Raw genomic sequence first — 24,535 nt, 5'->3', positions numbered from 1 at the left:
CATGGGGATCGGATCGATGAGTCAGCTACGTCAACGCAGCCGTGTCGTTCGGTGCAGGACCCATAATCATGACAAGGAAAGCGAAAGGTCTCCGCAAGTCGTGGAACTGCGCACAGTAGGCAGGGAAAAAATAAAGAGAATGCAGGACGGCATCTTTATATGGTATCCGGACCTGATTGCCCTCACATGATATGCATTATGCTTTGAGAAAATGCGTGACAGATGATGCGTGAATCTAAACAAAAAATTCTAGATTGGCCAATTAACTAATTTACCAGTATTGAAGTAATACACATGGAAAATTTAGTTCTGCTGAGATATCAATAAAAATGTTTGAACAGCTGGATACACAAAAAAATGTTTCTAGATAAAGCTTATGCAACATATGCACTTCAAAAATGTGGCATCCATTATTTCCTTATTTAATTAATCAATTTATTTAACCAATGTGCTATACATGGTGTAGAGACCTACGGAACCCACTCGTAGGCATCCACGAAGAAATATAAGCCTGAGCTTGGGCAACACAAGTTCAGGCTTCAGGTTCAGGCAAGCTCAGGCTTATATTTCGTTGTGGATCTCTTCCAACAGCTGGCCTGCATTTATGCTGCCTTATCTGGCCCATATGCAGTGCTTCAGATAAGACTATTGTAATTTTTTATCATCTTACATTGCAACTATTTGTTTGCATCTTGGTTCCTTTTTAGTCAGTTTCTACACACTGATATCAATTACTATTATTCAGTGAATGTTGTCATTATTGTTTATGTTATAGTCTCTCGTACATTTATCGCATGTTGTGCATTGTGTATTGCAGAGGACATGCTAAATCATGACAACATATCACTCCAAGCCCGCGTGTCAGACCTGGAAAAGAAAGTTCAGGAGCAGAATGACGACATCACCTGCCTGCAAAGCACCATTGCGGACTTACTGCGGAGGTTAAACCACTTGGAAGGCAGGGGTAGGTAGGGGCAGCTAGGGGTAGCCTCTCTTCTCGTTCCTCACCCGCTTGTCACAAGCAGGAGTCAACAGAATAGGGCGCCACCTCTGGCAAAATATTCCTACAGCATTGTTACGACTCCAAGGCCATTCATTGCACTGGTGCTCAACTGTTAGACAAAACTAACTTGGCTTGACTTGGATTAAATAGAATATACAAAATGTAGAATAGTAGGAAAAATTCAGGCATGTTGTACGTTGTTGCAGCTCCTGTTGTCACAAACTTCAACAACCATGCAACTACACCGACGAAAGCGTCGCCATCCTCTTTCATTCCGTCACATCCTCAACGATACGGGCTCCATCGGCAGGTGAGCAACAGCTCGACGTCGTCCGCGGTCGATGGCAGTGCGCCTGTGCACAATGGTCACCACCACCACCAGCAACCTCCGTCACCTCAGTCACATGGCCCTCCACGGCGGCTCGGTTATGGTCCGACAGCGTCTACGAGCTCGTTACACAGGTAGTTTTTTCTCTCTTTCTTATTTTTTTTTTTTTTGATAGTGCACGAGTATCACAGGTTGCTGAATGCCCTCACTCGAGTTGTTGTCACAGAGGTCTCTCCTCACGCCACCTAAGATTTGTTCCTCGGATTTGTTCCTCGGATTTGTTCCTCGGATTTGTTCCTCGGATTTGTTCCTCGGATTTGTTCCTCGGATTTGTTCCTCGGATGGGTTCCTCGGATGGGTTCCTCAGATTTGTTCCTCAGATGGGTTCCTCAGATTCGCTTTTAAGAATTTTCCACGCAACAGTCTTTTCTCTGGGAACTCACCTCGGCTCGCTTCACCTCACCTTAATCTTTTTCTGAAAAATTTCCTCACTTCATTCACCTCACACCTCAGTGTTATTACTATCCTCAGTTATTGTTTTCATTTTTCTCACCTCATTTCATATCAATCCTTTCCCCGAAAGTTTCCCTCGCGTCAGTCTTTTTCCTAGAAACGTCTCCTCACCGCAACATCCATTAGATGAGGCTAAGGACGTCCTCACCCTCATCTCAGTCCTCATCTGTCCATTACGCACGCGACACAGTTTGCATTGCTTTGCTGCTTTAGAAGGGAAAAACATCCATCAAATTAATCAATTAATTAATTAATCAAGTGATGCTGCGTAATGCTGACACACAGTTTTTGTGTTTGTACAGCGAGGGCGGCCAGAGTTCAACCTCAGCATCTCCCGTGCCCTCGCCGGCACCGTCGTCGTACCGCAGCTCTCCGTCCCCACGACAGACGCCCTCGCCCAGTCGCTACATCTCAGCGTCCACGTCCAACCTCTCCGCGATGAAGCGCTGGACGAGCAACAGTCAGGATTTCGGCGTGGGAGCCAAGTAAGGGGATAGTCGTCTTGCTTTTATTTTTGTTTTTTTTTCTTGTGTGTGTGTGTTTCTCATAGCAATTTTGGAAGCGAGAGATTGGAAAATAGCCTCTGCACAGACTTATCATGCACTGTAAAACCATTAATTGAAGTATCCGACATTACTGTTTTATTTTGAGAACTCCCCCGTTTTGTTAGGCTAACAAAACTTGCACGAGCACATTGAGTAGATTTTTTTATTTTTATAATGCTGAATATTTATGTGAACATTATGATCTCGCAATGTTTATGGCGATGTACAATAGGCATTTCGCTAACATCCGCAGAAAGTTTAAGTAAAATATTGTTTATTCAGCAGCAGCAGCAGCAGCAGCAGCTTGTTCAGGTTCAGATCAGCAGTAGTGTACTTTTCACATTGGACAAATAGTGTGCAACTCCGTAAAGGTGGCCTCTCATTTAATTGTTTCTTACACTCATAATTATTCACCGAGGCAATTTTCTTGCGAGCACTAACAACATCAACTTTGAGCTCTAACATCCACCAGCTTACGTAGACTTGCTGTAGTACGTAGCACTGTAGGGCATAATTACGTTGCTTGCGGATGACGGGACAGAAAGAGGACACGCAGCTTCTGACCTAACTCACGGCGGATTAGTCCGATTCATTGAGCTGAAACATCAACATGAGATAAACCAACGGTTATGCTGTCAAATTAGCACAAATAATACGCTGTATCGTAGCACAACGTGTTGGTCGGTTATGGGTTTCAGCTGCACATCCACTGGGCAGAAAATCAGAAGTGCTTCTGCATTTTTATTTATTTTTTTTTCACTTGAACTGTGGTGGCTGTAACACCTCCTCAGTATGCCTTGAGCCTTTGCATGCTTGGCCACCTGCTTCTGACCACCACTTGCTTACTTGGCTGGACAGGCTTTTGTATCTTTGCTGCTGTATTTTGAACACCTAACACTATCACTCATCTCAGGGCCTTTGTCGAGCGAGAGTACGGCATTACTAACCAACTTTACGACCTTAACGAATGAGATCGATCGTCGTAGCAGTAACTTCTGCTAAAATGTACAGCACATATAATGATTGCAAGTATGTATCTTTTAAATATATTTACATTTATTTATTGTTCGCATAATACCAACAAATTGCAAATGAATGTCTAACAAACTTGAAATACACGCCTATGATTGCTCGGCCACCTGGCATTGCTCATAGTTACTTTGTGCACGATAGAATAGATAACATATCTTCTTCAACAGGTTTTCTTGCGAAAAAAATCTCTCGGTTGACTTTGATTAAATTTGTAGTGGATGCTATATATGGATATAAATATTGGTATATTAAAATGTAGAAGCAGGCTCCCATCTATAGTGATACTGTCGATAGAGCAACTTAACAGTCATTTTATTGACACGACATTTGAATGACACAAATTTTATCCCAAGTACATCACGCTGGCATATATATTGGCTGCCGAATGCTGCTACAGCACTGGTCAAATATCACGGAATTGACGCTTGTGAACGAAATGTCATTACAATAAAATGACTACATATCGTAGCATCAACATCTTGCATGTTGGAATCCTATCATGACACATTACAATGTGCATGCCATGTGCAGACTTCGCAACGTGAACCTGCGTACAGTGCCAGCTGTTATACTTGTGATCCGATCGATGTGCTTAAGGCCCCTGGTTTTCTGCTGCGGCAAATTCAAAATTCTGTGGCACCGGCTCGTAAATTTGGGTTTTCCGCGGCAAGCAGTCAACGGCAGCTTGAAGTGGGAAACACTTTATTTTCTTGGATTGTGTGGGAACGAAAAATATTTTATAAAATTACAGATTCAAAGCACTGTTGTGGCTCAGCATTACGTACGTGATATCTTGTGTTCTCCTCTGACAAAGAATGCCGTCTGTCGCCTGCAATCATTTTATACTTCCTGAAAGATCTTTTGGCATCTACAGAGTTCATAGGAACTTTATAGGAAGGTTATAGGAAGGAGCTTACAATACATGCGCTGCGGAAGTCACATCTTTAGGACACCCTTTTTGTTTCTGGGCTGTAGTCATTATTTAAGAGCAGGTAAACTCCCAGACATCAAATCAAAATCCCCTACTGCCACCGCTAAACTGCACGCGGGAGGGACGTCCTCCCTTCCTCAGGCGGAGTATGCAGAATAAACTTGGGCTAAAGTTATCTTAAGCCTAAACTACAATCTGTCTGTGTTGGGCTGTTAGTCCTGCACAATGGACAGTTTCATAAAGCAGGCTTCACCTCATGCAGGGGAGCGTCGGGTGAAGCCCACCTTCGGGAGGTGTCGTTCATATTCTGCGAATAGTCGGGTATTCGGAAATTCGAATGAAATACTTTGAGGGATTGATATTCGATTCGAATTCGAGAACTCGAGTATCCGCACACCCCTAAAAAATAAGGGATTCCGTGAAATTCCGTGCCAAACGAAGGATTCCGCGACATTTCGCGGAATATCTAGGGCCCAAAATACGCTCGACTGTGCCCATACGGAATATTCACATACTGTGTTCTGGATACCGTTGGCTACTGTTGGCTACCGTTGGATCACATGTTGCGGCAAGGCACGTCAGCGTTGATGAAGCAACGGTATGTGAAACATAGCCGATACGGTCCTGCGCTGCCACGATCACGTTGCGGAGGTTGCACAGAGGTTACCGCAGCATGCGTTTATGGGATGATGTGCTCTGAATGAATGCATGTGATCACGATTGATCTGATTGCAAGTTGTGTTACTTTTTTTCCTTCTGTGTATCTTTTAGACGGGTTATAAGTGGCTCCATGTATAACCTCAACCTCAGGTCCCCTTCGGGAACGCTCTTGAGACACGGGTAAAAAAGCAAAGCAGCATGCTCACTGCTCTTTCCATCTTTATCTTTATCTATTTTTGGTTCGGGGGTCTTCAATCTTCTCTGGACGAACGCGTCTTTCAGTGTGGCACCATGTTAGGTTAGGGCATCGGGTCAAACCGAGCCGTAGCCAGAGCATTGCTAAGTGTAATTTCATTGCTCCTTTAAGCCTTGCATTTTTTTTTGGCATTTGTGCTTATAAGTAATGTGGTAGCTGGCAACAGTGAAACACAGAAGGGCAAACAGGGACAACTTAAGTCCTATAGAACCCAGTTAGATACTGCATTTAAATGGCACGGTGGGACTCAACGCCGTACCCCCCAAATTGCCGTTCGGGGAATCTGTCGTTACCGTAACACCATACCATTACGTTACTATGCATGGTGTTATGGTAGCGTTTCTTACCAGCATTTGGAGGGTGCAGGTTCAAGTCTTACTGCTTGTGCCTTCTAGTCGACTCCCGTTCCTTAGTTGTTAGCTCATGGACAGCACGGCCAGTCCGGGCAGTGTGTTTAATTACACGCTGGTAGTAGTAGTAGTAGTAGTAGTAAAGTAGTAGAAATTACATGGTGCAGTTAGCAAGTCGCTTTCGTTTAGTTTAGCTCGCATTTAATACACACTTAGAGTTGCAGACAGAATTAGCGTCGATAATGTTACTTATTCGTAGCTCTTAGATTTTAGTGCTTGCCAGCATACATTGAAGTGTCAATCTCACTGCACTTTAGCTCCAAAGGAGATTTTCGAAAGCTGTAGCTTTCCCCGCTTACATACATTTGCATGTAAAAAACTGCATTGTGTAGCATACGCTGAGAGAGATTTTGCTACGCTTAAGCAAGAATGGCTCGCATTTTGCTGCTCATCACTTTTGGCGTAACCACGACTTCTTGTAGTTGCATTATTGTACCTGTCATTGCGACGCTTTCATCAACGCAATCCGTTTCAGCACAAGGGATGCACAGTTCAATCAAGGCAAGTACACGTGTTATACTTACCGCTCTGCAAGCTGAAAAAAACATGGAGAGTTTATGTGGTGCACGCGAATTGTTCACAGAGGACGGAACGATACGCATGTACCTACGGGGTCGACCCGTCGTCATGCACGTTCCAACCGACCTCCTGGAAGACTACAGTCTCACCAAAGTAAACAGTGCACCTCCTCAGAGACTCAAGTTAGAATGGGTGTATCCTTTAATGTTGCTACCTTTAGTGACACTTTTTTTAAGGGTACCTTTTTTGTTGTCCGTAAAAAGGTGTATGGGATAGTCAGAGGCAGGTCTGTCGAACCACTCCAATCGGCAACTGGAAAACATGGTCTTGTACATTGTTCTCTTTTGTACACTACGCTACTCTCTTACACTAAAGATAGCAGAAGGTTGTTGGAATAGCTTGTGCACGCACAGTAGTAATCGTGCCATTTACACTTCTCCTCAGTGCTGCAATTTTCGGATTATTTACAGTGCAGGTCATTATCCTTCTTAGATTGCTGTAATATCTTTAGAGCCTGAAGTTTTCGGGAAATATTTTTTCCTACATTCGGGGGGTAAAAATCGGGTTAATAAACATGTGCACTAAATTCATGCATCGGGTGAAAAAACTTCCAGTACGCTAAATTCGGGGAGAAATCTGGCTCAGTTATTCAAACTAACTGTAGCGGTTTGGTACAAACGGTAATGTAACTGCATTTTTCTGCCAAACAAGTCAGTTAGTGCATTCCTACTGACGTCCCAGTGAGGGCAATTTGCCGGGTAAAAATCGGGTTTCACCCTAAAGAGGCAACCTTCAATTCGGGGTGCAAATTCGGGGAAGAATCGGGTAAAACCCTAAAACTTCAGGCTCTAAATATCTTATACTCAAGCTGACATTAGGATTTCTGCACAAGCAGGTCATGATGTGTTGCTATATAAATTCTAAATGATAATCGTCATTATTATCAAAGCGGGTTAACGCTGTGCCACGTGCTGTCGTGTGCTATTGCTGTGTGCTCATACTGCAACTTGTAAAGTAAAATTTCGAGTGTCCAGCCACAGCACATATCTGGTAATCCGATCTGTGGTGTCCCTGGTGGAAAGGGAACACAATAGGGGTTGCAGATTGTGACGTGGATGGTATAATCAGTGGGTTGTAGGTCTTGCATACCTTTTTCTCTTTCCTCGAGGAAGTGTCAGAAACATGTCCTTAGCTGAGCGTTCGCCAGATATGGCTATCGTGGCCGTGACTGCCGTTCCAATCTCTTCCTGTTGCCGACGGGGGAAATGGTGTACTTCATCGCAGCGGTTGTGGTCCTCTATAACGTAGAGGATCAAATCCAGAGACATTACTTAGGACATACAGACGATATAAAGTGGTAGGTGACAGATATCCCAGTCTTGGTACAAGCAGCATGTACTCGTAAATGATAAAAACGTACCTTGCCTTTCAAGCCTTGCTATCCACCCCAACAAGTTGGTCATTGCAACGGGTCAGGTTGCCAGCATCGACAGGAGAGACCGTAAGGTAAGTTGGTTCAAACCCTATAGCACTACATATGGCCTGCAGTGTCTTCAGACAAAGATCCTTCCCATGTTCTCACCTCCACTTTCACCATTACAGATAATGTAAAATGGTAACGACTAATTCAGACGAGCCTGAAACTGCAACGATCGGTATAAATGTGGATAAATTGTGTGAAACGTTGTTCATCCCAATTTGAATCTGTTTTGAACTAAACGGCTTTCTAATCAAGTGATAATCAAGCAGATGGTAGCTGTCCGATTAATGTAACAGCATAGAGCCTTCACATTATCGCTATATTCAAATTAACACGTCATGATGGATGACCTATTTTGAACTGTTGCCAAGTACTCATTCACGCAAATTTGGATCTGTTTTGACTTAAACGGCCTTTCTAGTCAGCGATAATCAAGCAAATGGTAGCTGTCCGATTAATGCAACATCATAGAACCCTCAAATTATCACTATATTCAAATTAACGGGTCATCATGGATGATGTATCACTGTTGCAAAGTGCCCAGCTTATGTTGTCAGTTCAACTGGGTTTCTCTGTATTAGCCTTGTTTGCCTCAATCAACATTCAGGCACCCCCACCTTCACCTGCAGGCACCCCCACAAAGTAGAGTCAGTGTTTCTAAACTGCTTTTGCCACGATGCACAGCATGATACAAATCGTTTGTAGTGTCTTTTCTTTTTGTCTGTTCTTCACACGGCGCTTAGCAACACATCTGTATCACATTTTTCGTTTCTGTTATGTAATGCAGCTCCATGGCTGCTAGCGCTGAAAACATGTTTCGCGGGTCACTCGCTTTATCTTTGCTATATTTGGTTTCCTGCACACTTGTGTTATGGGTGATATTCAAACACTTTGCATTTTGTAACCCTTTGCAGTTCCATCGTAAGTATGTTACAGAAATAATGGTGCAAAGAGAGAGAAAGTGCAATAGTCTTTTGATTGATTGATTACAGCATATCGATCATTATGTGCTACCGTCATGATACAGTGCAGACTGTTTATAGCCAATAGAGCCACGGAAAGGCTTAATGCGTCCACGCGTTTACCATAACAGTGTCACAAAGTGATTAACATGCAGAACAAAAGACACAAATAATATGAGAACAGTTGGTTTCTGCATATTCTGAGTATTATGGAAACACATGCAGGATAGCTACAAGCAGTCTTCACTGTATAAACAGTGAGATAGCAATGACATGGACAATACATACACATTACCAGAGATATTAAAATGTAGGGGAATTTTTTGTGGAAGAGCAGAATAAGCAGTTACACGAAACATATCGACAGCAGTTATCCTGTCTCTTCAGGAAAGCTTATCGGGAAATTATCAGAGTACCCAGTTTGACTTTCATGAACTTTTGAGGACTTTGCCTGAAACATTTTGATATCTGTTTGGTGTTCAGAGTCAAACCTTTGATGCTTCATCACCTGAAGCAAGTCTGCTGGTGAGTTAAAAACCTCAGACCCAGACCACTGTTAACAGTCTGCACCACTCTCTCCCCTTAATGTGTTCTCTGTCCTCTCTGCTTAATCGTATCCTAATCGTCACCAGTACTCACCATACACCAGTGTGCTTTTTGCCTATCGATGCCAGCTAATGTAATGTATTGTCCAAAATGCTGTTGATCATTGTTCTTTCTGTGTTGTTCACCAAACTTGCTTCCGTACAACATGCCGTTACGGTGTGCGTCGCTACGTGGTTGCGATCTTATTGGACCACAGGCACGCGGTTGTCTCATGGTTAGCAGGTATAAAGTGTGGAGAGGGTGTTACATACCTGTAACCTTTAATCATTATTTCAGGGTGTATAGATTATAGCTATAGGGTCTGACTTCTTCTGGTTAAATTCTTTCCCAGATTCAAGAGGGAAAAAATCATAAATCATTAAATTAAATGATCAGATTGAATAAAAATTTTAATACGTAATTCAGGATGAATTCTGGGTGCTATTGGTACATTCAGATACTACTATATAGTGGATGTGCTACAACATGATACGTGATCGGACTTCCGGGAGAAATTGAGCGTAACCTGAATTGGTACCGAGACTGATTCAATGGGCAATATAATTGGGAGAAATTAGGATTAACCCGAAAGAGTCAGTCCCTATAATTATAGCTGCTTACATAATAAAGGGCAAAAGACACGTCTGTTTGGAGTGTCTTCGATAATCATTCCAGTTTAAAAACAGCGTTCCCAGTCAACATAATCAACAGCAAGGGCTACAACATTGGTGTTTCCCGCAGTCTTTTGCATTTTTGTGCTCGTGAAACAAAATTTTTACTGGTCTACTAGCCGAGTTTGACAGTGGAAACCAATACGTAATAAAAATGTCGTCCGATACCAGTAATGAAAAGTTGTAGGAACGTTAGTGTCCAGGCTACCTGCAGTTACTTTGCAGTTGCGCAATAATAGTGTACGTTCTCTTGCTGTGTGCTCCGCAGCGCAGTCGTTAACACACGTTCTCTTTTTCTTTTTTCTAGCCCCGCGTCGTAAGCAGGGTAAATCATCCTTTATCTATCTTGCAATCACCCACACACTCCAGAGCAGTGGCAGTCGCATGTTGCACTGTTGCATTTGGGGCGATTGGCGTTTGTGTGGCATGCACTTTGGCCCATAATGTCATTAGTGGTACGAATGTTAGTGCACTGCTGTACTCACAGGCTTGCATTCCATGCAGTCCCTGGACCTCATCCACAATTCATAATGATTAAGGGATAGCTCTCAGTCGGTTTTGTGCCACATCATTAAAGCCCGTAAGCTTTCTGCTGTGGAAAGCTAATGTTTTCGCGAAGCGGGATTCACAAATCCGCAGGATTCCGCGGGCAAGAGGTACATAACGGGCAAAAAATGTTGCAGCAACCTTTAAAGATTGCTTCTCGAATAATCTTGCGCGCTTTGCCACCCTTTCGTAACTTTTTAGTGCGCAAAGAAAATTAGACGATTACACTCAACTCTTACCATTTCTCTCGGAGCGTTCTTGTCGTTAAATTTTCATTCGTTGCGGCACGTTCAGCCGTGTAAGTGTCAGCAGTATCAGCCGCACCAGGCATTGCTGTAGCGACTGGATAGCTAGGGGATAGCTAGCCGACTAAAGCGAACCTATGTCTTTACGTAAAACTATCTACACTGTAGTTTCACATTATCCTGCTAGCGACAGTAATATCGTAGCAGAACTATGTCGTAGTTTTACTGCGATATTACTATTTCCCCAAAAACGTTACGTAAAACTACATTGCAAAAGTGAAACTGCGTTATGTCAACCCTAGCATTTTTCTTTCTTTTTTTGTCACTCAAGGATACATGCATGGTATGTGTCGTGCTGTATGTGCATCAAGTGTACATGCCTTCGTTGTGCTTGTGAAGCGTTTCAGTGTGGTGTCTACTTGCAGTTTATGTATGTATGGACTTGTTGACTGTATGTATGCGAGAGTATTGTTTGCAGCTGGAGAACCTTGGCATGCACCACTTTACAATGCTCGCTGATACGAAATTGTGCTTAACAAAAGTCAGTAGTAGTCTCACGGCTGTGATTATTACCTATCGCAATAATGTGGTGATGGCAAAGTATTACGGTTATGCCTGAAGGATCTTGACATTATTAAAGGGATACCGCTTGTGAACATCATGCAAAATGGTGTTTTGAGTGAGCGCTTTGATGATAACCTGGTTTCATGGAAAATGCTGAGCATTGCAGGTAGCAGTAGTGCTTCAGTACAGGTGGTTGGGTGTTGCGTTCAATGCTCCTTTGATAGTTATTACACGTGCCAAGCACCACAGCATCTTGGTCCAATATTGGCGATATTGGTCCAATACTGGGCCGGCATTGCCAATATTGGCAATACTGGCCCAATCTTGGTCCAATATTGGACTGATATTGTCAACACTGGCCCAGTATTGGTCCAATTTTGGTCTAATACTGGGCTGGCATTGCCAATATTGGTCCAATATTGGGCCAAGATATTGTGCTGCTTTTAATATCCACACATTGTTAACAAACATTGTGGTTCCACAAACAGTCATTGGTACTTTTGCAGGACGCAGCAAGCACATTGAGAGTGAGAACTGTGTGTGTATGTGTGTGTGTATCAATGTGTGTGTGTTCTATTAACTCAACAGTTGACCATTGATGTTTTGGTTGCTGCTTAGCTAGAAACGAATTATCCGCATTTGCTGAACTGCAGGACGTGCACTTGTAGCAGTCCACACACCCTGTACAGTTCACAATTGTACACACGACTAAGAGCCAGTGGTACTTGTTGTGCATATGAAAGGTACAGAAAAGTTACTTTAAATATAAAGAAGCCACCTCTTCCCAGTTCACAAATTGGGACTGGCAGGCAAGAATGCTGGCAGTAGCTTTGGCAGATCTTCAAAACACATTTTTACATCTCGGAGATTGCTCCAGAACAACTAAAAGGTGCCGCGTACCTACGCTAAATTGCTGCCGACATCTACAGGGACATAATAAAGAAACTAAATCTGCATAAGAATTCTGAAGCTGTGTGCCACTGGAGGAGGTGACATTTATTTGCGTTTATCCAGAGCTCCAGAATCGTGCGTGCTTTTACAACTTGATGTTTTGGGCTAACATCAAAAACAACTTTATTTTTTAGATGTCTGCCATACCCTCCATGTGTGTCTGTTGCATTTTGCACTTGCATCTGCAAACTGGCAGGATACTGCTGATGCATGCTAAATTGTACTATATTATCAGTCTTATAGCACTGGCAGTTCCTGCTTTTACTAAAAGGCGAGACCAGTGGCGTCACTAGGGGACACGTCACCCACACCCAATGATGCGTCCCCCTCTATACCAGGCGATTCATGATAAATAGGGTTCCGACTTTTCGGGGTTTTCTTTTGGCAAAAATCGGGGGATGTTTATCGGAGTTTTCAAATTTTAGAAAACTCGGGGTTTTTTACGTACTTCTCAAGGATTGGAACAGCCCGAGGAATGGGTTGCAAAGAAACATAGCTGAATATGTTGTTTCTAAGCGCGATGCTCAGAAGTTATGCAGGATGCTTTTCCACCGCTAACGTTGAAAGTCACCCTGCAAAACATACGAATCACTAGGAATCACCTCGAATTCCCAGTGTTGCCTAGCTTAGGTGCCTGGCCTGGTGGCCAATGACTCATTGGCCATGCAATGGAATAGTGGCCCTGCAATACAGGCTAGGTGGACATTGCCGCGCATTGATATGTTTTCAGTGGTGAGCTATACTGAGCTGTCTCTGTTGGGCTCAGTCGGAATTCTCCTTGTGCAGGGCATTCTATCCAGTTCTGGAACAGGAAACAACCAGACCAGGCGAGCCCAGGGCTGTTTAAGAAAATCAGAATTTTTCGGATAAATCCGAAAATAGTAAATGAAAAAAATACCGGGGGATGTTTATCGGAGCTTATCGGAAAAAAACGAAAAGTCTGAACCCTAATGATAAATCACAATTTTCCGTCCTGTGAACAATATCATATCACACGCAGAAAAAAATAATGTGCTCGCAGAGGGCTCCTCATGTTGTCTTTGGCTTCATGGCGTCACCCTCTTCCGTCGCATCACCCAGCGCGGACCGCACCCTCCTGGTGACGCCACTGGGCAAGACCAATTTCTGTACTTTCCATCTTAGTGGCTGTAGCAGTGCAACCTTTAATTAACAACGTACAACCTCGCATGCAGCTTTAGCTTTGATGAGCTTTCCCACGTTAGCCCGTGATGACCTCTTTTGTATTAAAAGAAATACTTACATATTTGTCCCGCATAATTTCCAGCCGCACGTCAGGATATGGGACTCTGTTAGCCTGCACACCCTGCACGTCATCGGGATTGGAGAGTTCGAGAGGGCCGTCAGCTGCGTCGCATTTTCAAAGACGGTACGCTAAATCCATTCTGCTTTCAGATTACTCGCTGCACATATATGTGTGTTTGCTGAACACTGAATGTCTCGCCCCTTTTGCAGGATGGTGGCTCCATCTTATGTGCGGTCGATGACTCAAACGAGCATACGATATCGCTCTGGGACTGGCAGAGGGGTGAGAGGGGACAGAAGATAACGGAGACAAAGGTAACAGTGAACGGAAACAGCTCCTGGAACAGCTGTTTATGAATGGGTGGCGGAGCGGTCGGTACTTTCATCGTGTCGGAACCGGTACATTGCGAATATAATTGCCGGTACAAATAATGCACCGGACCCGGTGCATTGATTGTACAGTGCTGGACAGAAGTTAATGGAATACGCTCAGTGGCATTCTTTCCTCAGAATGACACGCTAGCAGCGAATGATATCCTACGGACTTGCAAACAGGTGACTGGGTTACCTAGGCACATATCCATAAGTCTGTAGGATTCCATTCGCTGCTAGCGTGTCACTCCGAGGAAGGAATTCGCCGAAGGGTGTTTTCCGTAAACTTTTGCCCAGCACTGTACAGTCACAGTGCCAGCGTTGTACGGTACCTGATACGACGCTGGTGCTATGACTCTGGTACCTGAAACATACAAGAACCTGGTACATTCTGCCCACTGGAGCCAGTGCAAAGGGGCAACGGGGCTTCAAAGGCATTCGTATTTTCACGTCATCCGTAACGTAATTTGCAGAGTGCGTCGGATGCGGTGCTGGCAGTCGAGTTCCACCCAATGGACCGGCACACGTTGGTCACTCTCGGAAAGGGGCACATCCACTTCTGGGATATGGAAGGAGGAACGCTGGCCAAAAAACTTGGCATCTTCGAGGTTAGTCGTTGCGTAGAAAATTCCCACTCACGCAGGGCATGCGTTTAATGCCGTCAAAGTGCATCTTGTCTCAGCCGCTATAAAGTGATGTCTCACGCCTTTCCGCACACGTATAGTTTTTTTTTTTCTTTCCCTGTGGATGCTCGGCGTGTTACACTAATGTCTACTTCAAACACATCATCGTTATCACTAGGGATGTGACAGCCAAATCCTTGAATCCTTGAATCCACGAATCCTTGAATCTTCGAATCCTAGGCAGGGATTCGAGATTTGGGAATCCGAATCCCAGTGCCCAAACCGGCCATTCGAATCTTTCGAATCCACCAACCATGTTTGTTTGTTTCTTTTTAAAATTGGCGCCTGCGGAGTCTGTCGAGAACCTGATTGGCCGGAGGATGTTTTCTTGTTTGTTTGTTTGTTTGTTTACATTGCTCAGGGCTGAAGGAGTTCAGGCAGGAACTCTTACATTACAAGTTTAAGAGTAACACGGTTTTGCTTTTGATTTTTTCTTAGTTCTACGGAAACGACTCAGACTCGAGAATTTATGTATTTCCTGTAGTCGATGAGCAACGTGTTAAATAAATTACATGTAAGAAGAAGTACATGGGTATGTTTTCTCCTGAAAGTGAACTATTAATCAATTCGTTTTTCATTAAACAAATATATCATATTCTGCTTCAAAATACTTTTCAGTAGAAGTGTTTTTTTCCCCTGGCATTTTAAACTCTTCTTTTTTTTTCTTTTTTTAAAGAAAGGTTCGTGGATTCGCAGAACCTTCCTTGGATTCGGATTCGGATTCGGAAAATTTTGGATTCGTCCCATCTCTAGTTATCACTAGTGTGTGTTTTATTATGTGTACTCTTTTAATGTCATGTATGGCGTTAGTAATAGCACATCTCTGCCTGCATTTTATAGTGGCAGAGGACTCTGTGTAGAAGTAGACTGTTAACCGTATTTTTTCATGTACATCTAACCTGCACCGTCGCGATTACACTACGCGCTGAATTTTTGTTAAAAATGCCAGGGCCGCAGAGCGGTTGAGCTCCCATTGTGCAAAGCGCTGTTCCCCAAGTTTGTACCAGGAATACGGATGGAATCTTGAGACATAATGAACTTTCTGACGAACTGGAGTTTAGCAGCCCCCACCAGAATCAACATTGGAAGTGGTGAAGAAAAACTGCACGCTTTCCTTCTGGGTAATGGTGCCAATATAGATGCGAGAAAATACGGGTAGTCTTGTGCCTGGCTCAGCGCAGATGCATTGTAGCCCACGTAGTGGAGTGTAGTCCGGTAGTCCCTTAGCGGCAGTCTTTGGAGACCACATGTCTTGATGAGTAGTTTGTGTACTGTCCGCCTTATCAACACCTGTGTTCCCTCGCCCCGTGTGTTGTCTTTCCCTCTCCTGGACGCAGAGCGCATTGTCAGAGGAGTCGCCCGGTGAGAACGTCCTGGTGAGTGATACACCCCCCCCGAGAGCGCCCACGGCAAGATGGGTGGTGGCAGCGATGCTTAACTTTGCTAGTTGTGGCATGACCTGATGCTTTGTGACATGCGTAACGTGGCATGTATGGCAGTAACAAGTGACTGTCGCAGTCACGTGATTAGGCGTGCTTTCCCGCATCTGCAGGTTTTCCCGGCGATTTTAATCCGAGTTCCAGCTAAATTAGTCCATGCCCCATAAAGTTTGCATGGCACATGGATTAATTTCGATGGCGCTTGGATTAAAATCACCGGAAAAACCTGTAGTCTTGTGTGCTGCATCTTGCTTTTGTATGTTGTGTTCCTACTTAAACTAACTGTTTTTGACTAAACGTTTTGTCATTTTTAAATGGCTCCTTACTTAATATATACGAAAATAATTGGAGTGCCTATAATCCTGCCTATTTTTATACGTAATGCATTACTCTGACCTACCATGAACCCCCCTCTGTGATAATAATTTTAACGTGTCTTAAGATGGTCCTAAAATGTTTCACCTAATGTGTCACATGATTCTGTTAAAATATTTACTAGTTTCAAAACGATGACTTTTGCAATTTTTTTTGTTTTGTTTCAGTTGTTACTATTGTAGCAGGGAATATATTTTGTACATAATGGGAATTGACTACATCCCTCATGTGCTTTCTGTATCTGACAAGGAAAATTTGTCACGACTTAAAATTTATGAAGCTGATATTGCATCGAAAGCTAATCGGAGATAAATATCGTTGATACCATAATTTTTAGGCAGATAACTTTTAAGAGGATTTTGTGACATGTTGGAGAAACAACCTGTGTGCTCACGTACTTTTATACTACAATTAATGTAATATTTGTAATGAGTAACCTATCTTGACAGTGAATCACCGTGAATAAAACACGAGTCTTTGATGAAAATGTGATTATAAAGGATAGTGGCAGACGAGAAGCACCAGCAGTCGGACATCTCCAGCTACTTGTATGAGAAAAATGTGACCTTACATTAAGTAAGCAAGAAAGTGTGATTGCTATTAAAAAAAAAAAAAAAAGACAAAAAGTGTTTGGAAAAGTATCTTATATACAGCACAGCTCTGAACTAGCCCAAAAATAATAATAGTAAGCATATCTGGGACAGAGAAATGATATCCCGCGTATAAGTACGATTTGACGTCTGAATTTATCGTTGATACTTCAATTTCAGAAGAGCAACAAGCCCAAGTATGTTCTATGCATGACATTCACGGAGGTGGGAGACTTGCTCACCGGTGACTCCAACGGAAACATCATTGTTTGGCAAAGAGGTACTCACTTTGACCAATTTTTTTTTACTCACTTTTCACTTTGACCGATTTTCCACACTCTGCTGATTTCTGACTCGGGGCCAAATTTGTTGCCACACAGGGTCAAACAGAGTGTCAAGGCTTGTGAGCAACGCACATGATGGCCCTGTGTTCTCAGTCTGCTCCATGAAGGACGGCACCATCGTCAGCGGAGGTGGAAAGGACCGTAGAGTCGTCGAGTGGGACTCTGCTCTTCAGCGGACGGGGAGAGAGGCCAGGGTTAGAATATATTTGTGTGATCGCTAGCTTGGTTCTTTAAGATACCGTCACTGTTTAGTAATGCGCTCGGAAGCTGTACTTCAGGGAAGGTGCAAAATACTAGGTAGTGTATTATTAATGCACTAAGCGCTCGGTACGATAAAGTATGTTATATAATTCCAAATGTGGATTTACTGAGAAGCATTTTGACTTTAGGGTTGTTTATCTAGAAAATTTAAAGGTTCGGCATTAAATAAGAAAGAGAAAACATGCAACAGACAAAGAAATCGGGCTGCGGTTTTAAAGGAACTTTTACTGCAGCAGCTTTTATTACTGGTAGTTTCTTGCAGTATTCATTCTCTGATTCCAAGATCGTAGAGATAAGCAAAAGTGCAAATTTTGATTTGATTATGCTGATCATAATCGATTACAGTCAATCTCAAGACTGGAATTTTGCATGAAGTGTACTGACTTGTTGCTGTCTCCGACTTCGTTTGACTGTTTTTGTTTTGTGCTTTGATGTAAGGCAAAGTTGGTTAAAATGCTCCAATGAATCACATTGTTGCCTTCTCTGTTCAGCTTCCAGACAGTGTAGGGGGCATCCGCACACTGACACAGGGAAAGGGTAGTATGCTGCTTATTGGGACCACAAGAAACTCCATCCTACAAGGAACGTTCAGTCTAAATTTTTCCACCGTCGTCCAAGTAAGTCCGCCAAGAACACAAAAGCTAACAGTGCGGCCGCCGAAAAGCTGTGATTGTCACCGTGCTGAATCCCGTGCTTCCAGGGCCACACTGAAGAAATTTGGGCTCTCGCCGTGAGTCCGACTCAGAATCAATTTGTAACTGGAGGTTACGACTGCCAGGTCCACTTGTGGGACACCATGTCACATTCCGTCGTCTGGAGCAAGGATTTTGGGGCGAGTTACGCTTGAATGTTAAGAATTCTCTACTTGACTTGACTTGACTTGACTTGACTTGACTTGCAGGAGCCAGTGCAGGCTGCATGCTTTTCTCCAGACGGCAACATCCTGGTGGTGACCACACGGACTGGGCGATGGAGTGCAATGGATGCTTCTACACGGCAGGTGTATTCGACACATGCAGATGGTCAAGAAGCCATTGATGTTGTCAAGTTTTCTCCGAGTGAGTAGTGATCTTTTGTTTCAGTATATTCAGGTACTTACCGCTGCGCGAAGTGTCACATACCTGGTGTCCGTACAAGCGACTTCAGCGGGTGAGATGTCAGCGGAGACTCAAGTGCAAAAAGATCCGCAATCAGAGCTAGTTGAGCGCACATGACCCTCTGAGACTTACATCACGTCCGCTCGCTACAAAACATTCCTTCTTCCGCTGGTCGTCTGCATTCGATTGAGCACGCTGTTTCACGTTGTGGGAGCCTATTCCAACACTCTAGGGGGCAAAGCCCGTCCATTCGATCCCAGTGGAAGGCGAGGCACAAATGCAAACACAAGATATACTTAACAACCGCTGTTTTAATGACTTACATCTTACAGTGTCTTTTCTTCTCCGCTTCCACGTCCACACTGACCTCCCAAACCCCTCGTCGTTCTCCTTTTTACCCCCAAGTCTCTCACTTCCTCGTCGTCCCCCAACATCCAAACTTCTTCCTTTACTTCGTCCCACAACGTTTTCCAACAAATCTTCCATCTTTTCTTCCACTATCGTTCGGATGAGTACTCTCGTCATTTCTTCCGCAATACCTTCTTGAAGTGTGCCTTCCTCTTCGCTCTCTCATGCCAACATCTCGCCCAATAAAGTTGCTTTACCCAATATAAAAAGGACGAATTCTATATATCAACAAATATGTGTGTGCTAACTTATTTTGCAGACGGGCAGCTGTTAGCGTTGGGTTCCAGGGACAATTTCATCTATGTGTACCAAGTCAGTGAAGAGGGTCACAAGTACAACCGTATCAGTCGTTGCACGGTAAGTGACTTACGGATTGAATGTTGTCGATCTTATCAATTTTCTTCTGTTGTCGTCTGTCAAGATTGGCTCTTGCATTTCTATGTGCGAATCCTCATCTGCTGCTGCTTTACACGTGCAATTTCTGCATTCTGTCGAGCCTGCTAGTATTACGCACACGTGTTGTGTACAACTAAATGCTTCTAGCTTGTGAGGATTAACACTGACTAGTGTGGATTATAATGAAATTATGCTCCTATACAGAAATATACTAACATGTATATTGTGCGGTTTCTACACGTCCGTAAGATAGGGTAGCGGCCGTAACGCAGCATAATTCACGGCCTCAGCACATAGCTTTCGCACTGTGGCACTTGCTCTGGACTCACGAGCTGCTCTCCTTTTTATGCCATGCTTCTTCCTTCTTTTCCTGTCCCTGTGGAACTGAGAAGCCTCTGTCCGACGAGCGCCGCTCTCGGCGCCAGTCGATAGCATTATGGGTATGCCCACCTATGGTGATGGGACTTTTCTTTCAATACTTGGCATGTTTATGCTCATGCATGTCTTTCTTTGCGCATCCACATGTGCATGCCTCACGTTTTCTTCTGTTCTTGATACGCATGGGTACACAGGAAAAACGTCTTGTGATTTTTCTTTCGTTCTTGACATTTGTTACAACACAGACGTCCATGTTGTAACAAATGTTGAGACCGGAGAGTGCCGAGAACCGACTGTGCGATGGCGAGAATTCTCGACACGTTGACGAAATGCTTTAATGTAATTCAACCCGCCCTCGTTCCAGTCAGTTGTCGTTTATTTTGCAAGCATGCTTTGCACCTAAGGTTTTGCAACACTGTTCTTCACCAAACATTCTTCATGTACAAGGTTTGCTGTTGCATGTTGATAGTGCCAGGATTGAGTGCTTAAGCCATACGTGGTTAGTGCATCCCTTCACTTATTTCCAGGGACATCACAGTTTCATAACACACTTGGACTGGTCAGCAGACAGCACGTACCTCCAGTCTAATTCAGGCGACTACGAAATCCTCTACTGTAAGAAGCCCATCGTGTCCATACCTGTTTTGTTTCACGTGTCAGCTAAGTTAATCCGAGTACAAATATATTAATCCGAGAGCCAAAATGAAATGCTTCAGTGAAATTAGCCAGAGTGATATCTAGTTTAATCGTAGTGCAGTTTAGCATCGTAACTTGGTTTATAATTTCACGTGGGACACGGATTAATTTAGATGGCACTCGGATTAACGTTAGTGGCAAAACCTGTCGAGCTCCTGGCCTGGTGTTCTGACACATTTTTAAACCCTTGCAGGGAACGCGTTGGTGTGTCGCCAAGTGACAAACATGTCGATCACAAGGGACCTCAAGTGGCATTCGCACACCTGCACAATTGGGTTCAATGTATTTGGTAAAGCAAATTTTTGTAATAAATATAGCTTGAATTGTGTTGTACCTACTGGCACAGTCTTTATTAACTTACTTGTAACTAACTCTTTTAGGCATTTGGCCCGAAGGTGCTGACGGTACAGATGTCAACACATGTAGCCGATCACACTCGTCCAAGCTCTTGGCAACGGGAGACGATTTTGGAAAAGTGAAGCTGTTCTCATATCCTGCCAATGAGCCCAAGGTAAGTGTAATGACTGACTGCAGCTATGCACTGTATGCACTCCATCCCTATAATTTCCCCAAAGCTTAATATAGAATTATATGTTATAGCTTCAGCAAGTTAAGCGTTGGCTTTTCCTATTTAGAACATTCTGTACGAGCTGTTATGTCACATAAAAGGCAGCCATGTACACAAGAGCTGTCGTACCTTACATGCTGTGGCAGCTTCAGAGCGAGTCGAGAGCTCTTAGTTAGGTCCTTGGTTGTAGGCTCATCAATTTATTTATTTATTTATTTTACCCCAAGGGCCCTTACGGTCATTACATGGGGGTGGGGAAAAAACAGAGTTGCAATTGCAGTACAGTTACAGTGGAACAAATACAGTGAACATACAGCGCAATGAGGAGAAAAAAAAAGAAAAGAAAAGAGGACATAAATACAAAAAGAGTTAGTACACCATTGAGCAATATGAACATACTCAGTACACTTTGCAAGTAACCTAAAAGACAACGAAAAAAAAAAAAAAGCTTTTATTAACTTATTACTAACATAGTTCCCTTATTTACACAATTTTGACACACCCCTGATTGTAATGTGCAGGCTTATTTAGTTCTCGAAAATCCGTAAACTGGGTTCTAATTCTGTTACACGGATATTCCGAAAAAACAACAACAAAAAAACGTGTAGTAGAATCGTGCACCTGTTTTTACTGAGCTTGATGAAATGTATAACATTTTGCTCTCAACATCCCTTTTACAGTGCCTGCACCATGTACATAACGGTCACAGCAGTCACGTGACCGCCGTCGATTTCCTGCCAGACGACACGCGACTCACCTCATTAGGCGGCAGGGATTGTAGCATCATGCAGTGGGCTGTGCTCTAAGGTTACGTCGTAATCCTGCCACGCCATTCCTCGTTTACACGCACACGCAAGACGACGACGGCGACGATGACGGTGCCCCAAGGGAGTGCCGCTCGTGTGCCGGTACTACAGTTGACCGGTGTTTCTACCTGTTTCAAGAAGCTAACTTAAGCCTAGTTCGAACGGTGACGTACGTACGATTGTTTGTGCGTCTAGCACGGGTGTGATGGTGCAGTTGATAAATGCGAGGCAGCATCACGTTTCGAGCAAATAAGTTAGATATAGTACCGTTTTGACAGCTGGAAAAAGTGCTGCTAAAAGTTCTGCAAGTTTTGATACATGTTGTACCCCGCTGAACATGCGCAATTTTACCTGTGTTTGTTTGGTCCGTGAGACATGTCAAATTCATCAGTTATTGAACACTTTGAAAACGGTATGATTAAGTACTGGGCTGTGAGCATCGACTACATTACTTGTTGACTAATGCGTACAGTTGACCACAGCTTTAATCACACTGCAGTACTGCCAGTACCCGCTACGGCATTGGAAACTACAGTACTGCCATACACTACACGGAACAGTACAGTCTGTACGTAAGTTTTGTGTACAATACAAGTACTGTCAGTTCCAGCAACAGCACTACAGGTTACAGCCCTGTCAATACATTGTTGTAAGTTGGTGAACAGACATCTAGTTTGTATTAAGACCCAAAACCGACAAAGTTGACATCTAAATTACGTGATAATTTCTAGAAAAAGTGTTCATCAAGCATTGTTCCGTATAAGTGAAATCCATCGCTAAATGCATGTGTCTGATACCAAGAAATAACATTTTCATTTTTGTGTGCCCTCTACCTTTGATTGATAATGTTTTTACAAATCTACCTTCAAAGAGAAATGTGAACGTTTTGCACACAGATTGCGCTCTTTGTTTCTGCACATATCATTAAAATATGTGGTGTAATGTGTGCCACATGTTAGCTTCTCTCAAACGCTATACAACTCCCCAAGTTTTTTCTGTAGAGATTACACACATCAATTTTTGTTGTTGTTGTTGATTTGCCAGGGCAAATGTGCATGAAGATTTGAGTTTTGACCCCCAGCCCTTCGTGTTTCACACCTGTATCTACGTTTTGTAAAAGTTGAATGTTTTCAAGCTGACGAAAGTCGAAGCTGTGTAAGAACATCCTTGTTTTGAAAGACACAGCCATGTTTTACGGAAATACCAGTGCTGTGGAAAAAGAAGTGTCGGGTATACATTTTTTATTTCTTGGAACGCTGTTTATAGGACGTTGAGAGATTTGTTCTTTTGCGGATCGTTTAATATATATGCACGCTCGAGCAGAGCGAGAACAACATTTGTATATAGTGCAGAGGCATTTTTTGCTGCACGGGCATCTAAAAAGAAAGTGTATTTAATCAAAATTTTACTTCCGCAAGCCAACGTTCTCATCAGAGGGACTGCCTCTATGCAGTGTAGTGCTACGCCTGTGGGACGCTGATATCTCATTGGACGAGAGGTGTGCTACGGCATTGGATTTCTCCCCTTACTCTTGCCCAACGCACGTTATTTTGGTCTCCTACCAAAGCGTTGGCGGGTAGAAGGCGTGACGGAGCTTCTTGCTTCATCCTTGTGGGCAGGTGCCAGGGGAGGAGGGTCCTCGTGAGGTGTGTGTGGTAATATTTACACGTCCTTCGATAAAAATGTTGGCTGTGTTGCACAAGTCGTGCAATCTTGAGTTATGTGTGTTCACGTTGACGCATGTGGCAGAAGGGGCTTTGAAAAACGTGGTAATATGAAAAAAAAAAATGTGATGTTACACATCAGGGTGCATTGTACTCACGTAGGGTATTTATTAGCGCCATATCTTCCCGACTCTTTGCCAGAAGGAAAGATACGAACAGAACCTTCAAGTTAACGCTCAAGAGTAGACTAGCACTGATTATCGTGCTCACGTACATCTATTTTGACAGTTTAGAATGTTCGACATTCTTTCTCGGGGGGGGGGGGGGGGGGGGGACCAGCTTTCGGTCGTATGCCAGGAAGGAGCCCCACATCTTCGATACACCTACGCTACACAGGATACACCATTCTCTATGAGGTGTCATGCTGTGCATTTATAAATTAGGTTCCTACCATGTAATGCTCAGACAGAACTCCTCAGTAGCATAGCCTTCCAGACCTGCAACTTGCCCAAATCGTCGAGAGCTTAGGATTATTTAGCGAGTTCATCCATGTCACATCATCTTTACATTACGATGTATACCGCATGTGCCACCCCCTCGCCTGATTTGGCTAACAGGCCGATTATTTATCCAGATCTGACCCGAGTTAACTTTTTGTTTGTTCCTCAGGACGTTTTTACTTTTTTTTTTGTAGGTACAACTACGATTTATAACATCATAATTTCCGTATCTAGCTTAACATCGAATGTCAGGATTTACGGCCAACTAGTGCCTAGCAGAATAATAGCATTGTACGCCTTTTTCAGGAGTAGGTAGGGTTGTATTTTTTAAAAATTGCCTCTGTGGGACAAGACTTGTGACACGTGTAAATAATAAAGCGATTGCAAATTACGCTGACGACTGCTTACTGTCTTCTCTGCTCCAAAATTATAAGCATATTGATGTTTTGAAATTTGTAAATAAAGCTATATTGAAACTAATATGGAACGCGAAA

General features: G+C 43.4%; 1 protein-coding gene across 6 annotated transcripts in view; it reads left to right on the top strand.

The window, feature by feature from the left end:
- LOC135397164 (echinoderm microtubule-associated protein-like 2) overlaps nt 1-24,438 on the top strand; it is a 40,867-nt gene extending 16,429 nt beyond the window's left edge. For 3 of the 6 annotated variants that reach the window (XM_064628539.1, XM_064628542.1, XM_064628537.1), the window contains exons 2-24: nt 818-964; nt 1,210-1,465; nt 2,147-2,329; nt 5,124-5,192; nt 6,154-6,179; nt 6,262-6,391; nt 7,405-7,554; nt 7,631-7,703; nt 9,123-9,164; nt 10,203-10,220; nt 13,487-13,588; nt 13,675-13,779; nt 14,310-14,444; nt 17,104-17,203; nt 17,304-17,461; nt 18,020-18,145; nt 18,229-18,360; nt 18,430-18,586; nt 19,293-19,390; nt 20,335-20,422; nt 20,697-20,792; nt 20,884-21,014; nt 21,752-24,438. In XM_064628539.1, the coding sequence (XP_064484609.1) occupies nt 818-964; nt 1,210-1,465; nt 2,147-2,329; nt 5,124-5,192; nt 6,154-6,179; nt 6,262-6,391; nt 7,405-7,554; nt 7,631-7,703; nt 9,123-9,164; nt 10,203-10,220; nt 13,487-13,588; nt 13,675-13,779; nt 14,310-14,444; nt 17,104-17,203; nt 17,304-17,461; nt 18,020-18,145; nt 18,229-18,360; nt 18,430-18,586; nt 19,293-19,390; nt 20,335-20,422; nt 20,697-20,792; nt 20,884-21,014; nt 21,752-21,877 (2,648 nt within the window). In that variant the 3' untranslated portion in view covers nt 21,878-24,438. The remainder of the gene's footprint in view (nt 1-817; nt 965-1,209; nt 1,466-2,146; nt 2,330-5,123; nt 5,193-6,153; nt 6,180-6,261; nt 6,392-7,404; nt 7,555-7,630; nt 7,704-9,122; nt 9,165-10,202; nt 10,221-13,486; nt 13,589-13,674; nt 13,780-14,309; nt 14,445-17,103; nt 17,204-17,303; nt 17,462-18,019; nt 18,146-18,228; nt 18,361-18,429; nt 18,587-19,292; nt 19,391-20,334; nt 20,423-20,696; nt 20,793-20,883; nt 21,015-21,751) is intronic. The other 3 variants (XM_064628541.1, XM_064628538.1, XM_064628540.1) reach the window with 3 other exon arrangements.
- The last annotated feature ends 97 nt before the right edge of the window (nt 24,439-24,535 follow it).

The sequence above is a fragment of the Ornithodoros turicata genome, chromosome 6, assembly GCF_037126465.1.
Source record: "Ornithodoros turicata isolate Travis chromosome 6, ASM3712646v1, whole genome shotgun sequence".
In the NCBI taxonomy this organism is placed as follows: domain Eukaryota; kingdom Metazoa; phylum Arthropoda; class Arachnida; order Ixodida; family Argasidae; genus Ornithodoros; species Ornithodoros turicata.
Note: the sequence above shows the minus strand (reverse complement) of the source record. Positions and strands in the feature narration are given on the sequence as shown.